Source organism: Kogia breviceps, chromosome 16 (assembly GCF_026419965.1).
Source record: "Kogia breviceps isolate mKogBre1 chromosome 16, mKogBre1 haplotype 1, whole genome shotgun sequence".
NCBI classification, from domain to species: domain Eukaryota; kingdom Metazoa; phylum Chordata; class Mammalia; order Artiodactyla; family Physeteridae; genus Kogia; species Kogia breviceps.
In genome coordinates, this window is record NC_081325.1 from 1,826,587 (window position 1) to 1,847,002 (window position 20,416).

Consider the following 20,416-nt stretch of genomic DNA (forward strand, 5'->3'; position numbering starts at 1 on the left):
AGTTAAGAGGCTACTCTTTTCCCACTATTTCTTAGTGTCTTATTCTGTTAGATGCTAATGCTTGGTCTTTCTACAGATGGCAGAATGATTGAAAGGCAGTGTAGGCATGATGGTAGGGTGCAATGGGAGGGAACAGTGGTTGGCAGTCAGTTTGGAAAGTTTATTGCCTTGGTGGTTGTATGCATAAAATCAGACACGTGTTAAGAGTATAGCTAGAATGGTGCTCTGCAGTTTGTGCAGAAACCTATTGCATGAGTATGTTCTTGCTTCTCAGTGAGATTGGGTATTGAGCAGAAAAGAAAAATCAGAAATCTGGAAAAGCAAGAATTTGGAATACATATGACAAAGATTTAATAGCCATCAGGTATTAAAATGAAAGGGAATTCCCTGGCAGTCCAGTGGTTAGGACTTGGCACTTTCACTGCCATAGCCCGGGTTCAATCCTTGGTCAGGGAACTGATCCCGCAAGTCGCATGGCAAGGCCAAAAAAAGAAGTATTAAAGAGAAAAATTCTCATAAATGAGCTAGAAAATGGGCAAAAGATACAACAGGTAACTTTAAAATGTTTTTGATGTAGTTTATATATATGCATTTTATATGTGTATTTTAAACTTTTTCATTTCAACCACGTTTCAGTGTGCGGTTCAGCGGCATTAAGTACATCCACACTGACGTGCCGTCATCCTCACCACCCAGCTCCGGAGCTCTTCCATCTTCCCAAGCCGAGACTGTACCCATTAAATACTAATTCCCTATTCTCCCTCCCCTCAGGCCCTGGCAGCCACTATTCTCCTTTCTGTCTTCATGAGTTTCCCTATTCTAGGTACTTTATATAAATGGAATCATAAATACTGGGTTGGGCAAAAAGTTCGTTTGGGTTTTTACAGAACGAACTTTTTGGCCAGTTCAGTAGTTTCCTTCTGTGTCTGGCTTATTTCACCTAGCATAATGTTTTTAAGGTTCATCCATATTGTAGCATGTCTCAGAATTTCCTTCCCTTTTAAGGCTGAATAATCCATTATATGTGTACACCACATTTTGTTTATATATTCATCTGTTGATTGTTTGTTTGGGTTGTTTCCCACTTTTCAGCTATTGTGAATAATGCTGCCCTGAAATGTGTGTTCAGATACCTGTTTGAGTCTCTGTTTTCAGTTCTTTTGGGTATATACCTTGGAGTAGAATTACTGGATTATGAGGTAATTCTGTTTAATTTTTTGAGGAACTGCCAAACTGTTTTCCACAGCAGTTGTACCATTTTAGATTCCACCATCAATGTGAGAACGTTCTCATTTCTCCACATCCTCACCAACACTTGTTACTTTCTGTGTTTTTGTTTGACCTAGTGTGTGTGAGGTAGTATCTTGTGGTTTTAAAATTTGTGTTTCCCAAAGGACTAATGTTGAGCATCTTTCCATGTGCTATTGGTCATCGGTATATCTTCTTGGAGAAATGTCTATTCATGTCCTTCCTTTGTCCATTTTTAAGTGTGTTGTCTCGTTTTTGAGTTGGAGGAGTTTGTTTTTTTTTAATATATTCTGGATATTGATCCCTTATGAGATGTCATTTGGAAATATTCTCTCCAGTTATATGGGTTTCCTTTTTACTCTATTAATAATGTCCTTTGATGCACAAAAGTTTTTGATGAAGTTATTTTACCTATTTTTTTCTTTTGTTTGGGCTTTTGATGTTGTATATATACCTTGCTCACTTCATATATACATGCTCACTTCATGTCTCTGTGTCACATTTTGGTAATTCTCACAATATTTCACACTTTTTCATTATTTCTATGTTTGTTATGGTGATCTGTGACCAGTGATTTTTGATGTTACTATGGCATAAAGTTTACCACTCACTGGAGGCTCAGATGATGGTTAGCATTTTTTAGCAACAAAGTGTTTTTTAATTAAGGTAGGTACATTGTTTTCTTAGGTAATGCTACTGCATACTCAGTAGACCAAGGTATAAACATAACATTTATATGCACTGCAAAATCAAAAAAATTGTGTGACCTGCTTTATTGTGATATTTATTGCAGTGGTCTGGAACCAAACTCACAATATCTCTTAGGTATGCCTGTATCCAAGAATTCATTGTCTAATCAGAAGTTCCTGAAGATTTACCCCTGTGTTTTCTTCTAAGAATTTTATAGTTTTAGCTTTTAAATTTAGGTCTTTGATCTATTTTGAGTTAATTTTTGTGTATGGTGTGAGATAGAGATTTAACTTCATTGTTTCATATGTGAAAATCCAGTTGTCCCAGCATAATTTGTGTCCCTGTTCATTGGACTTGGCACCTTTATCAAATATCAGTTGGCCTTAGATGTGGGGGTTTATTTCTGGACTCCATGTGTCTGTTCTTATGCCAGTACCATACTGTTTTGATTATTGCGGCTCTGTAGTAAAATTTGAAATCATGAAGTGTGAGTCCTCCAAATTTGTTCCTTTTCAAGATTGTTTTGCCTATTCAGGACCTCTTCCAATTCCATATGAATTTGCGGTTTGTCTTTACTACCTTTGCAAACGAGGCTATTGGAATTTTGATAGGGACCTGAGGTCACTTTGGTAGTGTTGACATCTTAACAGTATTAAGTCTTCCTACCAAAGAACAGAGATGTCTTTCCATTTATTTGTATCTTCTCTAATTTCTTTCAGCAGTGTTTTGTAGTTTTTAGTATGCAAGTCTTTTATGTCCTTAGCTAAGTTTATTCTTGAGTATTTTATACTTTAGATGCTATTGTAAATGGAATTGCTTTCTTAATTTCATTTTTGGTTTGGGCATTTCAGATGTATAGAAACAATTAATTTTTGTGTGTATCATACCCTGCAACTTTGCTGAAGTTCATTTATTAGATCTGGTTACTTTCTTGTGTATTCTTTGGGATTTTTTTTATAAATAGAATCATATCATCTGTGAATATAGTTTCATTTCTTCCTTTCCAACCTGGATGCGTTTTATAGCTTTTTCTTACCTAATTGCTCTGGCTAGAACTTCCAGTACAACGTTGAATAGCAGTGGTGAAAGTGGGCACGTAGCAGGTAATTTTTCAAAGAAAATATGTAAATGGCTTAATGATAATTTTGTAAGTGGATGTGGAATATGGCAGAACTTTTTTGGTAAATTGCCATATAGTAAACATTTTAGACTTTGTAGGCTGAGAAACAAGTTGGGGGTTTAGAGTTGGTGTTCTTTATCATGGTAGAAATGTGACCTCATTCTCCTAAAAACCTTTCCTTCTCTCAAAGACAGTGATCTTCCTTCTTGGAAACTCACTAGAATGTGTTACCTGCATCTCCCTTTGGCATTTACACGTATTGCCTTCACAGTACGGGATGACTTTCTGCATGCAGCTCAGGTCCTGGGTTTGGATTTCAACTGAACTACTCTTTAGCTGTGTAATCATTAGTAGTTAGTCTGTCTAGAAGCTTCAGTTTCCTTATCTATAAAATGAATATTAATACTTCACAGGGTTATTCTAAAGATTAAGTGAACCAGTAAATGCAGAGATTTTGACAGTGCACAACACATTTTGAGGCATTTGATGTAAATATGATTCTTCTTTTGATTTGTTTGTGTGTGTGTTAATATTTTTAATTGAAATGAAATTCACTTAGAATATTACATTAGTTTCAGGTGTACAACATAATGATTGGATGATTTTGTTTTCAACCATTTAAAAATGTAAAACCATTCTTAGATTATAGGATGAGCAAAAACAGAGGCAGGCCCTGCTACATTTTGCTGATCCCTGCTCTTGTATCTGGTGAGGTGAAAGTTGGAGCATCTTTTCTGGAAGACATTTGATGGTGCATTTTTACAATCTTTAAATGGCTTTATTATTTGATCCCGTTGGTCTCTCTTTGGGGAATTTATTCTAACAACCTAATCAGAGTCACAGTGTTACTTATAAAAAGACAAATTGGAAACAATCAAAACAACCTTTGGTTTCCAAAGGGAGAGTTGTCATTGTATTTTTGTATTTCTATGATGGAATAATGTTCAGTCACTAAAAATTATGTTTCTGGAAGATAGTAAAGCAAGAAATGTTTGATATATCAGTGAGAAAGCAAGATAAAGCTGATAGTATTATCCCAGTGTTTTAAGTATATACACATTAAATATATACTTATAAATGCAAAAGGTGAAGGAAATAGATCAAATTGTTATCATTATTTTGAGGTGACTTTTATTTGTTTTTTCCTGTTTTTCATTGATTTTCAAAGACTGCACATTGCTTATATAATCAGGAAAAGACCTCAGTCTTTGATTTATAAAAAATGGATTGATGGTATTGTGGTTTTATGTGTTTATTTTAATTTTTTTTAAATGGAGGTATTATTGACATATATAACATTATAATAGCTTTAGGTGTACAACATAATGATTTGATATTTGTATACATTGTGAAATGATCACCACAGTAAGTCTAGTTAACATCTAAAATTTTTTTTCTTGTGATGAGAATTTTTAAGATCCGCATTCTGAGCAACTTGCAAATATGCAGTACAGTATTATTAACTATGGTCACATGCTGTACATTTATTACATCCCCGTGACATATTTATTTCGTAACTGGAAGTTTGTGCCTCTTGACCCCCTTCACCCATTTCCCACCCCCACCCCTGCCTCTGGCAGCCACCGATCTGCTTTCTGTATCTGTGAGCTTGGGGTTTTTTGTTTGTTTGTTTTTCTTTTCTTTTAAAAAAATGTATTTATTTATTTATTTTTGGTTGCCTTGGGTCTTAGTTGCTGCGTGGGGGCTTTTTCTAGTTTCGGTGAGCTGGGACTACTCTTCCTTGCAGTGTGTGGGCTTCTCACTGCAGTGGCTTCTCTTGTTGCGGAGCACGGGCTCTAGGCTCGCAGGCTCAGTAGTTGTGGCTTGTGGGCTCTAGAGCGCCCGCTCAGTAGTTGTGGCTCATGGGCTTAGTTGCTCCGCGGCATGTGGGATCTTCCTGGATCAGGGCTCAAACCCACGTCCCCTGCATTGGCAGGCGGATTTCTTAACCACTCGGCCACCAGGGAAGCCCTGTTTTTCTTTTTATATTCCATGTGTAAGTGAGATCATATAGTATTTTTCTTTCTCTGACTTATTTCACTTATTGTAAGGCCCTTGAGGTCCATCCATGTTGTTGCATATGGCAAGACTTCATTCTTTTTTTTAATGGCTGAATAATACTCTGTGTGTGTGTACATACATATATGTGTGATGTATATGATTATATATGTATGTGATATATATGTGTATGTCTGTATACACACTACGTTTTTTGTATTCGTTCACTTATTGATGGTCACTTGGATTGTTTCCACTTTTTGGCTATTGTCAGTAATGCTGCAGTGAACATGGGGGTACATATATCTTTTCCAGTTAGTGTTTTCATTTTCTTTTTTTTTTTTTTTTTTCCCAGTACGTGGGCCTCTCACTGTTGTGGCCTCTCCCGTTGCAGAGCACAGGCTCCGGACGCTCAGGCCCAGCGGCCATGGCTCACGGGCCCAGCCGCTCCGCGGCATGTGGGATCCTCCCAGACCGGGGCACGAACCCGTGTCCCCTGCATCGGCAGGCAGACTCTCAACCACTGCGCCACCAGGGAAGCCCCTTCATTTTCTTTTGATAAATACCCAAAAGTGGGATTGCTATGGTAGTTCTGTTTTTAATTTTTTAAAAAAATAAATATATTTATTTATTTATTTTTGGCTGTGTTGGGTCTTCGTTTCTGTACAAGGGCTTTCTCTAGTTGTGGTGAGCGGGGCCTACTCTTCATTGCAGTGCGCGGGCCTCTCGCTGCCTCTCTTGTTGCGGAGCACAGGCTCCAGATGCGCAGGGTCGGTAGTTGTGCCTCACGGGCCTAGTTGCTCTGCGGCATGTGGGACCTTCCCAGACCAGGGCATGAACCCGTGTCCCCTGCATTGGCAGGCAGAAGATTCTCAACCACTGTGCCACCAGGGAAGCCCACTGTTTTTAATTTTTTGAGGGTCTTCCATACTGTTTTTCATAGTGGCTACACCAATTTACAGTCTCATCCAAAAGTGCAAAAAAGAGTTCTTTTTCTCCACATCCTCATCAGCACTTGATGGTTCTTTTGTTTTTGATAATAGCCATTCTAACAGGTGTGAGGTGACAACTCATTGTGGTCTTGATTTGCATTCCTCTAATAATTAGTGATGTTGAGCATCTTTTTAGCTGTCTGTTGGCCATCTGTATGTCTTCTTGGGAAAACTGTTCAGTTCTCTGCCCATTTTTTAATCAGATTGTTTTTTGCTTTTTACTTGTATCAGTTTTTTATGTATTCTGGATATTGACTATCAGATATATGATTTGCAGATATCTTCCCATTCAGTAGGTTGCTTTTTCATCTTATTAATGGTTTCCTTTGCTGTGTAAAAGCTTTTTAGTATGATGTAGTATGACTTGTTTACTTTTACTTTTGTTGCTTTTGCTTTTGGTGTGATACTGTTTTTGTTTTTGCCACTTGCTTCAGGAGATGAACTTTTTTTTACATTTGTTTTATTGTGGTTATTTAATTTAAAAATTAGTTATTAAGTGGAAAGTAATGCATGCAAAATAGATTGAAGATTGACTCTCCTTCTTTCCTTCTCCCCAGAAACTGTTACAATTACTAGCTTCTCATGTCTTGCAGAGAACATTTTAAGAGAAGCTTTTAGGCTGATTCACAGTAGGAGGGGACAGATTAAAATATGACTGATGTTTTATTATTCTACTGTAGGAAGCAGTTGCCCTCAGAGGGAGAAACTACAGCTGTACTTAGATCGGATGGACTTTCATTATGTATTTTAAAGAATTCACAAATGATCTCAGGAGATGAACAGTCTTTATCATGATTTTAATCTCCATTTCAAGTTGGTTCATGTATTCTCAATAATTGTATGGCTTTGGAACTATAATCAAGTCTAATATCCTTTATTTGCCTGTTTTTAATTTATATAACAGGGCAAGATTGTTTATAAAGTTCGATGGAAAGGATACACATCAGATGATGATACCTGGGAGCCTGAGGTTCACCTTGAGGACTGTAAAGAAGTTCTTCTTGAATTTAGGAAGAAAGTTGCGGATAACAAAGCTAAACCAGTGAAGAAAGATGTCCAGGTATTATATTTTATCTCATAGTGGTTTTTTTTAGTATAATAAGTTTATTATAAATTTTAATAATATACAGGATGTATAGTAAGTAATTTACAAATAATAATAAAATATACAACATTCCTGTTGTAAGTTCTGTATAGCCAATTGATTCTCATAGAATGCTTTCATTGATTTTTGCCAGGCTCTTTTTTCTGTAGCCAAGCTATGATTGCAGGTGACAAACAGGTATAGTTTGGACATGTTGTTATTTTCCTTTGTTAAGAGTAAGATGATAGTGGGGAGAAAAGAGATGTATTGAAACTTTACTTGTTCGTCCATGTGTGAGCATCATGTTTTTGTATACCCGAGGAATATTTTTTATGCTATTCATGTTACTATTACAGATACAACACATACTCTTATATTTAATCAGCATTATTAACATATTTCTAAGTCTGACTTTTCTGCTAATTCAAACAATTCTTAGATCACTTTATAAAGCTATAAATTTTAATCCATTTCAGATTATTCACAGGTCTGATTATCTCCGTGTCTTTTGTTTTTCTTTTCTATTTCCATTTCAATTTTTAACCACTTTATTGTTTTTTAGTAGCTCTTGTTGGTGGTAAGGAAGGATAAAGAATTCAAAGGAACTCAGATGAGTTAAACTTCTATCATCAGCAGTTTGAAAAAAGACTTGATGGTGGTCTAAAGTGGGATAACATTAAAACTAATGCACAAACGTGGTTTAAGAGTTTCCTTCTATGGATTTGTCCATGGTTTTATCCTTGATTCTCATATTCCACACATTACTGAATTGGCTTTATGTATGAATCTTCTAAGAATTTCCCATTTTACTTTTCTTTGTAAGTTTCATTTATAGCTGCTATTCTAATTCAACTTCTTGCTTTTGCTTTTAGGTTTTTTTTAATTAGGAATAATTATCATTTTTTAGAATACTGACAGAGGTTCTTGAACTTAGAACTATATAGTGAAAATTGCTCACAATAAGGAGTCTTAGTTGTTGAAGTTATTTTTTAAGGGCTGAATATTGATCCCTTCTTTCCCTACAATTTGAGTTTCAACCACATACTTATTATTTTTTAAATGACAAAAAGAGTATTGGGACTTGACTGTGTGTAGTGGTTAATAATAATAGCCGTGACAGAGGCAGCCTCTGCTCACCCAGTACATGTCCTCTGTCTGTGCCAAATGCTGGGTTAGCACTTTCATGGATTAAGATGAGAAAACGGAGACTTAGGTAAGTTCAGTGCCAGCCCAGATTCACCCGTTAGTAGTGACAGAGACAGGCAGCCACACTCTTACCCACTATGGTAGGTTTTCTTTTGGTTTGGGCTGTAGTTTGAAATCCGTTTAGAGGCGTGGAATTACCAGTTTTTTAATTGTATGCTGTAGTGGCAGGGTCTTTAATAAACGCAGTTTTTAAATTACTAAGCAAAACCTTCAGTACTCTTAAAATTTTTGTAAAGGAAATCCTTTACAAGATGAGTTTAGATTAGAGACTGTTTTCTTTCGTTTTTTGCTACAGTTATACTTCACTTTTCTAGAATGGGTGCCTACTCCCTCCTTCCCTATTTCTTTCACTAAAAACACTATACAAACACAAATGCACCTGTCTTACTAAATGATTGGTTCATATTACTCTCAAAATTTAGACACTTTGAAATCTTCTTAAATTTATTTCTAACTTTCCTGCTTTATTAGTGAGATAAGTTTACTGAAACTTCTCCCAAGAAGTCTTGACTTATACAATACTGGCTTTATTGGCCCTTTCACTTTACCAAGGCTCTGGTTAAACCCAACTTGCAACTCTCTTGATTTAAAATTATTGATGACAGTCTGAATGAGAATGATTCCTGATCAACTGGTCTGTTTGAGGCTTATTCTTTTTTTTCTTAATTTTTAAATTTATTTGGCTGCGTCTGGTCTTAGTTGCGGCTCACTGGATCTTCGTTGTGGCATGCGGGATCTTTCGTTGTGGCGCATGGGCTTCTCTCTAGTTGTGGCGCACAGGCTCAGTAGTTGCAGCGAGTGGGCTTAGTTGTCCTGTGGCCTGTGGGATCTTTGTTCACCGACCAAGTATTGAACCCACTTCCCCTGCATTGGAAGGTGGATTCTCAACCACTGGACCACCAGGGAAGTCCCTGAGGCTTATTCTTCTTAATCCTTGTCCTAGTTTTAGGAAGACACTTCTCCACTTGGAAGTGTCTTTTTCTAAGCTATCCTTACTATTTTATAAGTAACTTAAAATTCTAGGCACTAATAACATTTTGAATTTTTATAAGACTGAAACCTCTATTTCTTATGTCAGGTGAACTTTCTCCTGAATTCTGTCTTGTATAAAGTATTCCAGTATTTATATTGCTATGACTTTTTGACCTAATCATTGAGTAGTGTCATTGGACAGGCATATGGCAAAAATGCACTGGTCGCTGACCTTTTCCCACTTTAGCAAAATAGTTTTGCTGTTGGTAAGTTCTTGTGATTCTTTCACTGTCGGTAGAGAAGTAGAGAGCCAGTGGGAGAGAGTGCTTCACTCATCTCGCCATCATGCTGTTCATGCAAGAAACACGCGTTTGCTACCTATGAAAATGGTGATATTTCCCAGTCACCAAAATCTTTGTCTTGGGGAGAGGCTTTACTACAGCAGTATTTAAGACTTATTTGATTCGTCAGTTTACCTACTTAAATCTGGGAGCACTGCTTGCTTAGGACTTAGTAAGTATCACAGAAGTTAGAAATGGTTTCTAAAATACCCCAAAAAGTGATTTTTGATACTCTTCATCAGAAAATATACATGATGCAGAAATGGTATTTGTTCATTAAAATACTTTTTGTCATTTAACATTCGGATACCTTTTTACCTTTTTGCTGACCATCGGGTATTTGAAGCTAAAAAGAAAAAAATGAGGTGCTATTTAACATTTATTTGTGTGAGACATTCCAGACCTTTATTTTTAATGGACTGAAAATCTACAGACAAGGCAGCCGCTGGTCTGCTTGAGCTTTGATGATTGATGGTACATGACACAGAAGAACCTCTACTGGCCTGTCACGGCCACATTTTATTGTTTTCACATTTTTGGTTCTTTTTTCAGGGATAGCTTTTTTTATTTCTTCCCCAAGTAAATATAGAGTGTCTTAAATGGGCCAGACCCTTAAATGGTCACAGGTTTATGAAGATAGATCATATCAATCTTTTGCTCTTGAGGGGCCTTACAAGTTGTTCATGTATTATCTTACTTTTGTTTTTTTGTTTTTTTGTTTTTTTTGTGGTACGCGGGCCTCTCACTGCTGTGGCCTCTCCCGTTGCGGAGCACAGACTCCGAACGCGCAGGCTCAGCGGCCATGGCCCACGGGCCCAGCCGCTCCGCGGCATGTGAGATCCTCCCGGACCGGGGCACGAACCCGCGTCCCCTGCATCGATCGGCAGGTGGACTCTCAACCACTGCGCCACCAAGGAAGCCCTATTATCTTACTTTTAAGAGTAGTACCATATAAAAGGATTTTGCCTTCTGCCTTTCTTTATTTTTTCTTTAATTTATTTATTTCATTTATTTTCTTTTTGGCTGTGTTGGGTATTTGTTGCTGCTTGCAGACTTTCTGTAGTTGTGGTGAGCGGGGGCTACTCCTAGTTGCAGTGCGCGGGCTTCTCACTGTGGTGTCTTCTCTTGTTGCAGAGCATGGGCTCTAGACATGCAGGCTTCATTAGTTGTGGCACGTGGACTCAGTAGTTGTGGCTTGCGGGCTCTTGAGTGCAGGCTCAGTAGTTGTGGTGCACGGGCTTAGTTGCTCTGTGGCATGTCGGTTCTTCCCAGACCAGGGCTCAAACCCGTGTCCCCTGCACTGGCAGGTGGATTCTTAACCACTGCGCCACCAGGGAAGCCCCTGCCTTTCTTTTAAAATAATTTTTTATCAATACATATTCTAACCAGCAAACAACTGTGTTTTTTTAATAATCATCTGTGTGCCTACTACTCAGCTAAGAGATAGTTTTGCCTTTATTTTAAAATTTGTCGGAGGATAGCTTTTTTTTTTTGCTTTTTGAAATACTGCGTATAAAATAATAAATATATGTACTCTTTTAATCTAAAATGAATTAGAATTTGTGCACCCAAATAAGCTTTATTTTTGAGTGTACATTTTGTGAAGTAAACATTTATTCCAATAGTTCAATGGCCCAAAATGGTTTTACATTATTTATTTTGGAATTGTCTTCATAAGAATCTGTATGTCATGCAAGAAAATTTCCAGTAACGCCTCCTCTTTGTACCCAAGAAAAGTGTGGTGATGGTTCTGAAAGTGCAGGGGTGAACTTCCAAAAGTTGTTTGAGCAGTGGTTGCACTATTGAAAAGCTCACGGTTTCCAGAGGTGGTTAGGTAGAGGAGGTGATGCTGGGGTGTGTGTACCTTGTTCAGTTGTTTTGTCATCACACCTCATGTACAGTATTGACGACCATTCCTGTAGACGGGGTGTTGACCAAGTGGAGTAGGGTGACTGACCCTGATCCGCTCGGGTCAGCCCCAGCTTAAAAGCCTGTTGACTTGGTGTGATTGTGATCAGAGACCCATTCATTTTCAAAGTTGTCCTAATTTGGATAATAAATAATATGTTTATTTTATGTGTGAAACTATTAACATGAGTAAGAAGACAGATTACTAGTGTACTGGAAGTGCTCAGACTTGTGATATGTGTGGTTTTAATTTTGTTCGACTATTTTTTAGTTATTTTAAAAGTTAACACTAATTCCTTCGTATCGTCTAATACCTGTTGTTTGGCGACAAACAGCTGTTCATCAGATGGTAGCTATTTTTTATGTCCTGACTTCACTGAATCTGGCCAGATACTCCAGGGCCGGATTACCCAGCTGCACCTAACCTACTGATTCATTTGATACGTGCTAAATGATAATTTCACACAGAGGATTTTGAAGCCTAAAGCCAAACTGCTGCTTTGTTTATTTGCATCAACCCATTTGTATTTAAAACGTACGGGTTGTAACTATCTTGGGAGTAGGCTAATGACCAGAGGAACAGTCTTTTTTCAAAGTTATGTGCTAAGGAGCCAGTGTTAGAGTTCTTCCCAGGTGACTGAAGAATTCGGCTAGGTAGCAGCATATGCACAATAGCCAAGACATGAAGCAACCTAAATGTCCATGGACAGGTGAATGGACACAGAAGATGTGGTACATATATATACAGTGGAATATTACTGAGTCATCAAAAAAGAATTAACTAATGCTGTTTGCAGCAGCATGGATGGACCTAGAGATTATCATGCTAAGCAAAGTAAGTCAGACAGACAAATACCATAAGACATCACTTATATGTGGAATCTAAAATATGACACAAATGAACTTATTTACGAAACAGAAACAGACTCACAGACAGAGAAAACAAACTGATGGTTACCAAAGGGGAAAGGGGGTGGGGGAGGGATAAATTAGGAGTTTGGGGTTAGCAGATACAAACTATTATCTATAGAGTGGATACACAACAAGGTCCTACTGTAGAGCCCAGGAAACTGTCTGCATACCCGTAATAAAACATCATGGAAAAGGACATAACTGTGGAGGTGTAACTGAATCGCTTCTCTGTGCACCAGAGGCTGATGCGGCCTTGTAAATCAGCTGTGCTGGGCAGCAGCCAACGGGTGACCCAGCAGCCACCACATGGGGCCAGCAGCCTGGCTGGTGGCCAGGACCAGGTGAGACGACAGGGAGGTGCCGAGTAGCTGCGCTGAGAGGAGGCTGCCCTCGCGCTGTGGGGTCCCAGCTGTGGAGTTTGGCGGGGGACCGTGGGGGTCTTTCTGTTTGTACAGGCAAGAGTCTTTGGAATTGTAGGCTTCTTTTAAGTTGTTTTACCTGATGAAAGGGATAACTCCAGCCTCTTGATGCTAATTATTTCATGTTCATTCATTCAAACAATCCAGTTCTCATCTGTCAGTCATTAGGAGGAAGAAGAATAAGATGCACCTCTGCCTTCAAGGCGCTCACGGTACATGAAGGGGAGGGCTAGGTGGACGGAACCTTTAACACGGAGTGAGACATGATCTCGGGCAGCCGTGAGGCCGCTGTGGAAAGTCAGAGGATAGGTATCAAAGGTGCATTACAGAAGATTTGTCATTTGGCCGAAGCCCTAAGAAATGAGAAATTCAAGGGTCCTAGGAGGGGAGGCAGGTACAAAGATGCAGAGTTTTGCAGGAGCACAGATTTGGGGGTAATGGTGAGAAGTGCCAGAGCTTTCACTTGGAAAGGAGCAGGAGTGACACTGGGGCGGAAATTGGGAAAAAGTGTGTATGCACCTGGATTTAAACTCAACCGTTTGGGCAGTAGAAGCGCCGGCATAAGTTTCGAGGGAAGTCGTGTGATGAGATTTATGTTTTAGGATCTTGCTTTTTTGAAGAATTTTATTGGGAAAATTTGGACATATAAAAATGCAGAAGGCTATATCGTGAGACTTGAGAATTCATCACCCCGTTCCAGTCACTCTCAGGACTTGGTCATCCTTCCTGTCTGCCGCGCCACCTCTCCCCTTTTACTGGCTGGAGTATTTTAAGGCAAATGCTTTAGTACTCCATGTGTCGTATCACTTTACCCTGCAAAACTTTATTAAATTACAGGCATTGTGGAAACATGACCGCTATACCATTATCGTACCAAAAAAGTTTACACTTGTTTCCTAATATCTTCTATTATCTAATAAACGTGTTTTCCCCAGCTGTCTCAAAGAAACAAAACACAACATGTCTTTGTCGATTTGATTGAATTGGGATTTGAAAAAGGTCTGCATGTTGTATATCATCGATAATCTCTAAATCTCTTCTAATCTATAACAGCTTCTTCCTCTAACCTTCCCCCATTTTTCCCCATCATGTTTATTGGATGAAGAGACCACATTGTTTTTCTGTAGAATTTCCCATATTCTGGGTTTGAATGAGCACATGATAGCTTATAACATGCTCCTCTGTCCCCTGTGTTCTTGTGAACTGGTAGCTAGATGTAGAAGCAGGGTTGCTCTCGAGTTTATTGGTTTATCTACTTATGTTGCAAGGATGGTCATGAGTGGTGCTGTAACACATCAGGAGGCCCATCTTGTCTAGCTGACGCCTTTTAGTGAGGTTAACAGGATCGTTGAGATTAGGTGTTTGCAGTCTGATCCACCATTAGAAAACTCACTTTTTTTTTTTTTTTTTTTTTGCGGTACGAGGGCCTCTCACTGCTGTGGCCTCTCCCGTTGCGGAGCACACGCTCCGGACGCGCAGGCGCAGCGGCCACGGCTCACGGGCCCAGCCGCTCCGCGGCACGTGGGATCCTCCCGGACCGGGGCACGAACCCGTGTCCCCTGCCTCGGCAGGCGGACCCTCAACCACCGCGCCCCCAGGGAAGCCCCACTCCTCACATTTTGTGTGTAGGTTTTAGGATCCATTGATGATTGTTGCCTAGAGCTATTATTTCATTGCAGGTTGGAAAATAGTGATTTTCTAATTCTGACATTCCTTCTGCCTTTATTACTGACATCACTGGGAAGGTGATTCTGAGACGCTGTGGTCCTGACCTGACTCTGGAATGGGGAGAGACCGCTGGCGGGGAGAGGTGAGGGGCTGAATTGAGGTGGGGAGGTTGGAGAATTGATGCACATGGGATCGGTGACTGAGCTGATGAAGGAAGAAGTGGTGTCAGATGTCTCAGGTTACTGAGACTCAGGTTACTAGGTAAGGAACAATTCCAGTTTTGAACACATGAGATTTTAGTTACTCACTTGTCATCCAAGTGAAAATGGCCAGTCTTGCACTGGCAACATGGGTCTGAGTTGAAGGAGGGAGATCTGGGCTGAAAATGTAGAGTGGGGGGTTGGTGGAGTGTGCGGCGTACTGTCTCTTATTACTGTGCTCCAACTAAGAATTGGATTGGTTGTGAGTACTTGGAAAAAATAATTCAGTTTTAGCATTCTTGTTTAAAATTTTTTGAAGTAATGTTAGTCATACACCTAGCAAGCTTCGTTTATTCTTCCTCTTTTCCCCCCCTTTTCCCTTTTACCAATGCAGGAAATTTAAGTAAAATCAGGCTATTCTGCTTGGAAACGAGGAGGTCAGCACTAGTCTTTAGGAAAATGGTTTTCAGGAAGGTGGAAGTCAGTTGTAAACTCTTCAGGATTGAGGGAAATTTGAGAAGCGAGAGAAGTCTCGCTTACAGAACTTGCTTAAACCAAAGGGGTAGCTTTCAGGTGAGCCTTGAGCGAGTTACAGACTTTGCCTTTGTGTTGCTGACCATGTGTATCATAGCAACGCAGACCCTCTGCTGCATCACGACTGGTGATACCTCAGCAGCATGAGAGCAGCGGTGCTGTTGTCCCATACACAGCCGGTGCCTGGCGACACCATGTGGGTTTCCTGGAGGTCCTGGGGTGTCCTTCACCGCTCCCTGTCCTACATGCGTTTAGTCTCCTGTCTTCGGTTTCCTGTCATCTAGAGCACTCCAGAGCCCTTGGCCCCCCTTTTGAGACTCCAGGCCAGTTGTTTTATAGAAGGTTCTTCACACTGGAATTAGATGAATGCTAATTAATGTTAAATCACAAATAGTATTTTTATCGTTGGAATTGGATGATCTGTAGATTGAGTGTAAACATTCTGGCCAGTGTATTCTGTAGGTAGAAGGCACGTGACACCGAGGGATGAGCCGTGGGCCAGTTATCGCATGGCTGACGTCAAGTCATAATGGTGTGATACAGCGAGGTGCATCATTTTTTCTCCCCTTTTAAGGGTACCTTTTTCCCTTGTAAAATAGTAAGTAATCTGATAATAAGTAACCTGACAGTAAGCAACCTGATTATAAGTAATCTTTGAGACGGTGACAATCACTTGTTCCCCAACAACCTCTCATCCATGATTTTTAAAATACTTTGAAGAATCTTTTTTCTTTTTTAAAAATGTGTTTTGGAGTATAGCAGCTTTACAATGTTGTGTTAGTTTCTGCTGTGCAGCAAAGTGAATTAGCTATATGTATACATATATCCCCTCTTTTTTAGATTTCCTTCCCATTTAGGTCACAGCACAGCACTGAGTAGAGTTCCCTCTGCTATACAGTAGGTTCTCTTCAGTTATCTATTTTATACATAGTGTCAACAGTGTGTATATGTCAATCCCAATCTCCCGATTCCTCCCACCTCCCCCACTCCCCCCCCCTTGGTAACCATAAGTTTCTTCTCTACATCTGTAACTCTATTTCTGCTTTGCAAGTAAGTTCATCTGTTCCATAAAATACTTTGAAGAATCTTGCCTTAATTAGTTATTACTGTGGTGGCTTCAAATAATGACTTTTCTAATCCTGTTATTCCATATTTTTCATTTTGTATCCTATAAAGAGCAGCTCCTCCCACCCCCTTAAAATTTTTAAATACCAGTACACACTCATGGAATCTTTTTATTTAATTACTGTTGTTGTTTACATTAATGCTAAAACGGCCCCACATTGGCTTGTGAGAGCCCCTTTAGGCCAGCTCCTGTGTCCTCTTGCTGTGTCCCTGTCTGTTTTGGGCACGTCTTTGCTCTCTGGCACAACGTGTCCCAGTAGCATGTACTTTCCTGCTCTGGCCCTGATATCTCCTGTTTTCCAGGGAATCCTGATTCTTTTTAGAGGAGAATAGGACTTAGAAACCAAGATGTACTTATTGCTACTGGGACATCATTATTTCCAGGCCCTTTAGACAGAGATAAAGGGAAAAAATACATGTTTAGTTGTTTCAAGTCAAGTTCACACCGATGTCTGTCATTTCGGTCCATCACCTCAGTGTCCTCCTATCATTCTCACTGTCTGCAGTTCTGTCTCCCTTTTCTTCCATGAGAACTCTGGTTCTCATCAACATTATATGTACTCATTTACCGAGTCCTACAGTGATTAGAAATCAGTTTCAGATTTGCTATGCCCATTCTACTGTAAAATTCCAAATTTATTTGCAGTTCTTTTTGTCCTTACTATATATTCACTTCGGGTGTTGACTGTTCAGAAGTTACTTGGATTAATTCTTTTTTTCTTCTGTGTGGTTATCAGTTTGATAAAGAGGTTTATTTGTTTGTTGTTAATTAGGACCTGTTCTCCCTGCCTTCCCTTCCCTCCATATCCAGTTTGAAGTACTGCTCTCTAATGACAAATCTGAGTTTCTTTCTCTTATAAATGACTTAGTCTTTTTACCTGATGCCTCAAATTTTTTATTTTCACTGTTTTGTAGAAACCAAAATTCAACTGAGGCAATTTGAAGATCTAATTGGCTTTATCCAATTCATGGATAGGGCAGCATCCCATCTAACAAAGAGAAGCTTGCTCCCAGGAGCTGTATAAAAGGGAAGGTTATTTTTGGCAGAGGAGGTGGGATAAGGAGGTTAAAAGAGTGGATGATTTCAGGCCAGGTCACCTTCCCTTAGGGGGAGACTGGGGGTCTTACTAGGGAAGTTACCTCACTAGTCCTGACCAGGAAATTCCAGACTGAAGGGTTTAAAATTCCAGTCACGGGAGAGGTTAGGCATTAGGTCTTGGTGGGCTTACAATGAGTGACTACATTTGGGGCCTCTTGGTTCTTTTTAAAGTAGGCGTGTCTTTCGGACATGCTGTTGTCCTTTTTAGGTTAGTTACTCTATTCCTTAGTCTGTTTCTGTTTTTTCTTATAACAGTTTAGTAAAATATTCTATCCTAATCAATTTCTGTTGCTTATATTTATGTGAAATTTCTTTTTCTGAAATTTTAGAAGGCAGAGGAGGAGAACAAGATAATCTGTTTAGCTTCATGGCTGCTGGGCAGCCTTCTTTACCGCTTTTTCGGAGGGTTGGACAGTCTGGCCTTAGGCTCTGTGAGGGCTTTTCCGGCTCTCTCTGGTTTCGCCCCGCCGGCCGCCAGCCGCTGCCACCACCACCACCACCACTCCCGTCTGAATCTTCTATTTTCTTTCTCTTTCTCTGTCCTGCTTTATTTGGAATCTGGTCTCTGCACCTTCTCACTGTGAGCCTTGATCCAGCCATCCCGGCGGGGAGCATCCCCAGGGCCTGGACCAGCCCTGTGCCACCTGGTCTCCAAAGCTCCTCCCCTTCCAGCCGCTCCCACCACGGTCACCTGCCAGACTTTTCAGTGATTTCTCCCATTTTCATTGTTGCCTTTGCTCGTGCTTGTGGAGATATTCACGCTACAGAGGTCTTACAGCTATTAGTACTTTGTTCCTACCAGCTTGTATTTTGGAGCTCCTTGGGATACTTGGCCACCTAATTGGGTTACGGGTGTCATCTTGGGGGGGTTGTTTTGCTCTCCAGTGGCTCTGTCTTTATGAAGCACTGTAGGAGAAGTCACACAGCTTTGCTGATGCCACCACACTCTGCTACCCTAGTAACCTTGGTGGTGGTCTTTTAACTTCTAAAAATAAACCTATCTTTTCTTTCCCTCCTTTCCTTCCCCAAGTCATTTAGAAGAGAATTTGGGGAAATGGGAACTGAAAATGCTTTGCATAGTGTTTTTGTATCTATACAGAGACTTTATTCTTAAGGGGTTTTGTTTGTTTGTTTAGAATAGGAAAAGATATTTTCCAGAGGAGATATTTCAGATTACTGTATTACACAAACCAAGTCAATTGGGGAAGTAAGATTTCTTTGCAGTCTTGGTCGTTTCTTATGTAAACTGTGAAATGTAACAGCGAGTTTAAAGACATTCTGGGATCCAAAATCTTTAAAAAATTTTTGCGTTTGGGTTTGTTACTACTATTTTGGCATCCAGTAAAGTCTGTACAAATTACTTCCTTGGTGTTTCTGGAAATTCTGAAGTTGGAATCATGTGCAACCCACCATACATATAACTGTTGGGACCTACAGCAGCGTTGACATTTTCTGTCCCTCTGTGTTTATCTGTTTCCTTAAACTGACCCTTTTCGTCACCACCAAGACCTATTTGTAAAATCAGAAATATAAGTAATATTGTACAACGTTAATTCACGTAAGTAATTTTAAGGAGTTGGGAAACTGCTTGGAGAAGAAAATTCCTACCAGATTTCATTAGTACTACTGTTCAAAACCTTTTAAATTACTATTAATGAGTATTTAAATCTTTTTTATACTTTATAGAGACTGCCCTTAAATAATGACATATTTGAGGCAAACTCTGATAGTGATCAACAAAGTGAGACCAAAGAAGACACTTTTTCAAAGAAGAAAAAGAAAAAACTAAGGCAAAAAGAAGAGAAAAGCCCAGATGATCTGAAAAAGAAAAAAGCAAAGACTGGGAAACTAAAAGATAAACCCAAACCAGACCTGGAGAGCTCCTCTGAAAGTTTGGTTTTTGATTTAAGGACAAAGAAAAGAATTTTGGAAGCCAAAGAAGAATTAAAGGAATCCAAAAAGCCCAAAAAAGATGATACAAAAGAAACTAAGGAGTTAAAGAAAGTTAAAAAGGGTGAAATAAGAGATTTAAAGGCTAAAAAAAGAGAAGATTCCAAAGAAAACAGAAAAACGAAAAAAGAGAAATGTGTTGAGTCTCAGGTGGACTCTGAATTGAGTGTCCTTAGTGATTCCCCTTTTCCGGAAGAAGACAGTGAAGATTTACATTCTGACAACAGAAACGAGAAGCAGCCAATTAAAGGTGCAAAAGATAAAGCAGAGCCCCAGGCGATTCAAGATACTGTTTCTGATAAACAGCAGGATGGCACTGTAAGCACTGATGAGGATGATGTCAAAGGAAAGAGGAAAAAAAAGAAACTGAGAAGGACAGAGGAACTTAAAGAGAGCAGAAAGCTAGAAAACAAGAGCCTCTTAGAGAAGAAAAATACACAGAAAAAGCAGAGGAATCCAGACAAAGGCCGAAGTAGCGCTGAGTTAGATAAGCCGATGGCTGCTTCCACCCCAGCGCAGAAGAGCTCCAGACCGTGTGTGGAGGAGAGAGGCTCCAGGCTCGCAGACTCCCCGGGGGAGGTGAGTGCGGAGGTGAGTGCTGGGGCAGGGTGGAGGGCATGGCTCGATCTGACTGAAGGGCTGTAGCTTGCATCTCACAACACACAAATGTTCAGATCAAGCTAGCACTCTTGAGTGGCCAAGGAGCTTCACAGATAGTGAAGAGGAGGGTGAAGCCGCAGCAGACCAACCTCGTTTTCTTGCACTTCACAGATGGTGCCTTTTTTTTTTTTTTTTTAACAGATTGGAGGTCTGTGGGGACCCTGCGCTGAGCAGGTTTATCGGTGCCGTTTTCCCAACAGCATCTGCTCACCTCGTGTCTCTGTGCCACATTTTGGTCATTCTTGCAGTGTTTTAAACTTTTGTTTTTTGGCCACCCCACGAGGCATACG

At 39.8% G+C, this 20,416-nt stretch overlaps 1 protein-coding gene across 3 annotated transcripts in view; it reads left to right on the forward strand.

Annotated features, from left to right (window-relative positions):
* The window catches only part of MPHOSPH8 (M-phase phosphoprotein 8), a 54,165-nt gene that overhangs the window by 6,461 nt on the left and 27,288 nt on the right, over positions 1-20,416 (forward strand). For 2 of the 3 annotated variants that reach the window (XM_067016388.1, XM_059041464.2), the window contains exons 2-3: positions 6,953-7,108; positions 19,203-20,057. In XM_067016388.1, the coding sequence (XP_066872489.1) occupies positions 6,953-7,108; positions 19,203-20,057 (1,011 nt within the window). The remainder of the gene's footprint in view (positions 1-6,952; positions 7,109-19,202; positions 20,058-20,416) is intronic. The other variant, XM_059041465.2, reaches the window with a different exon arrangement.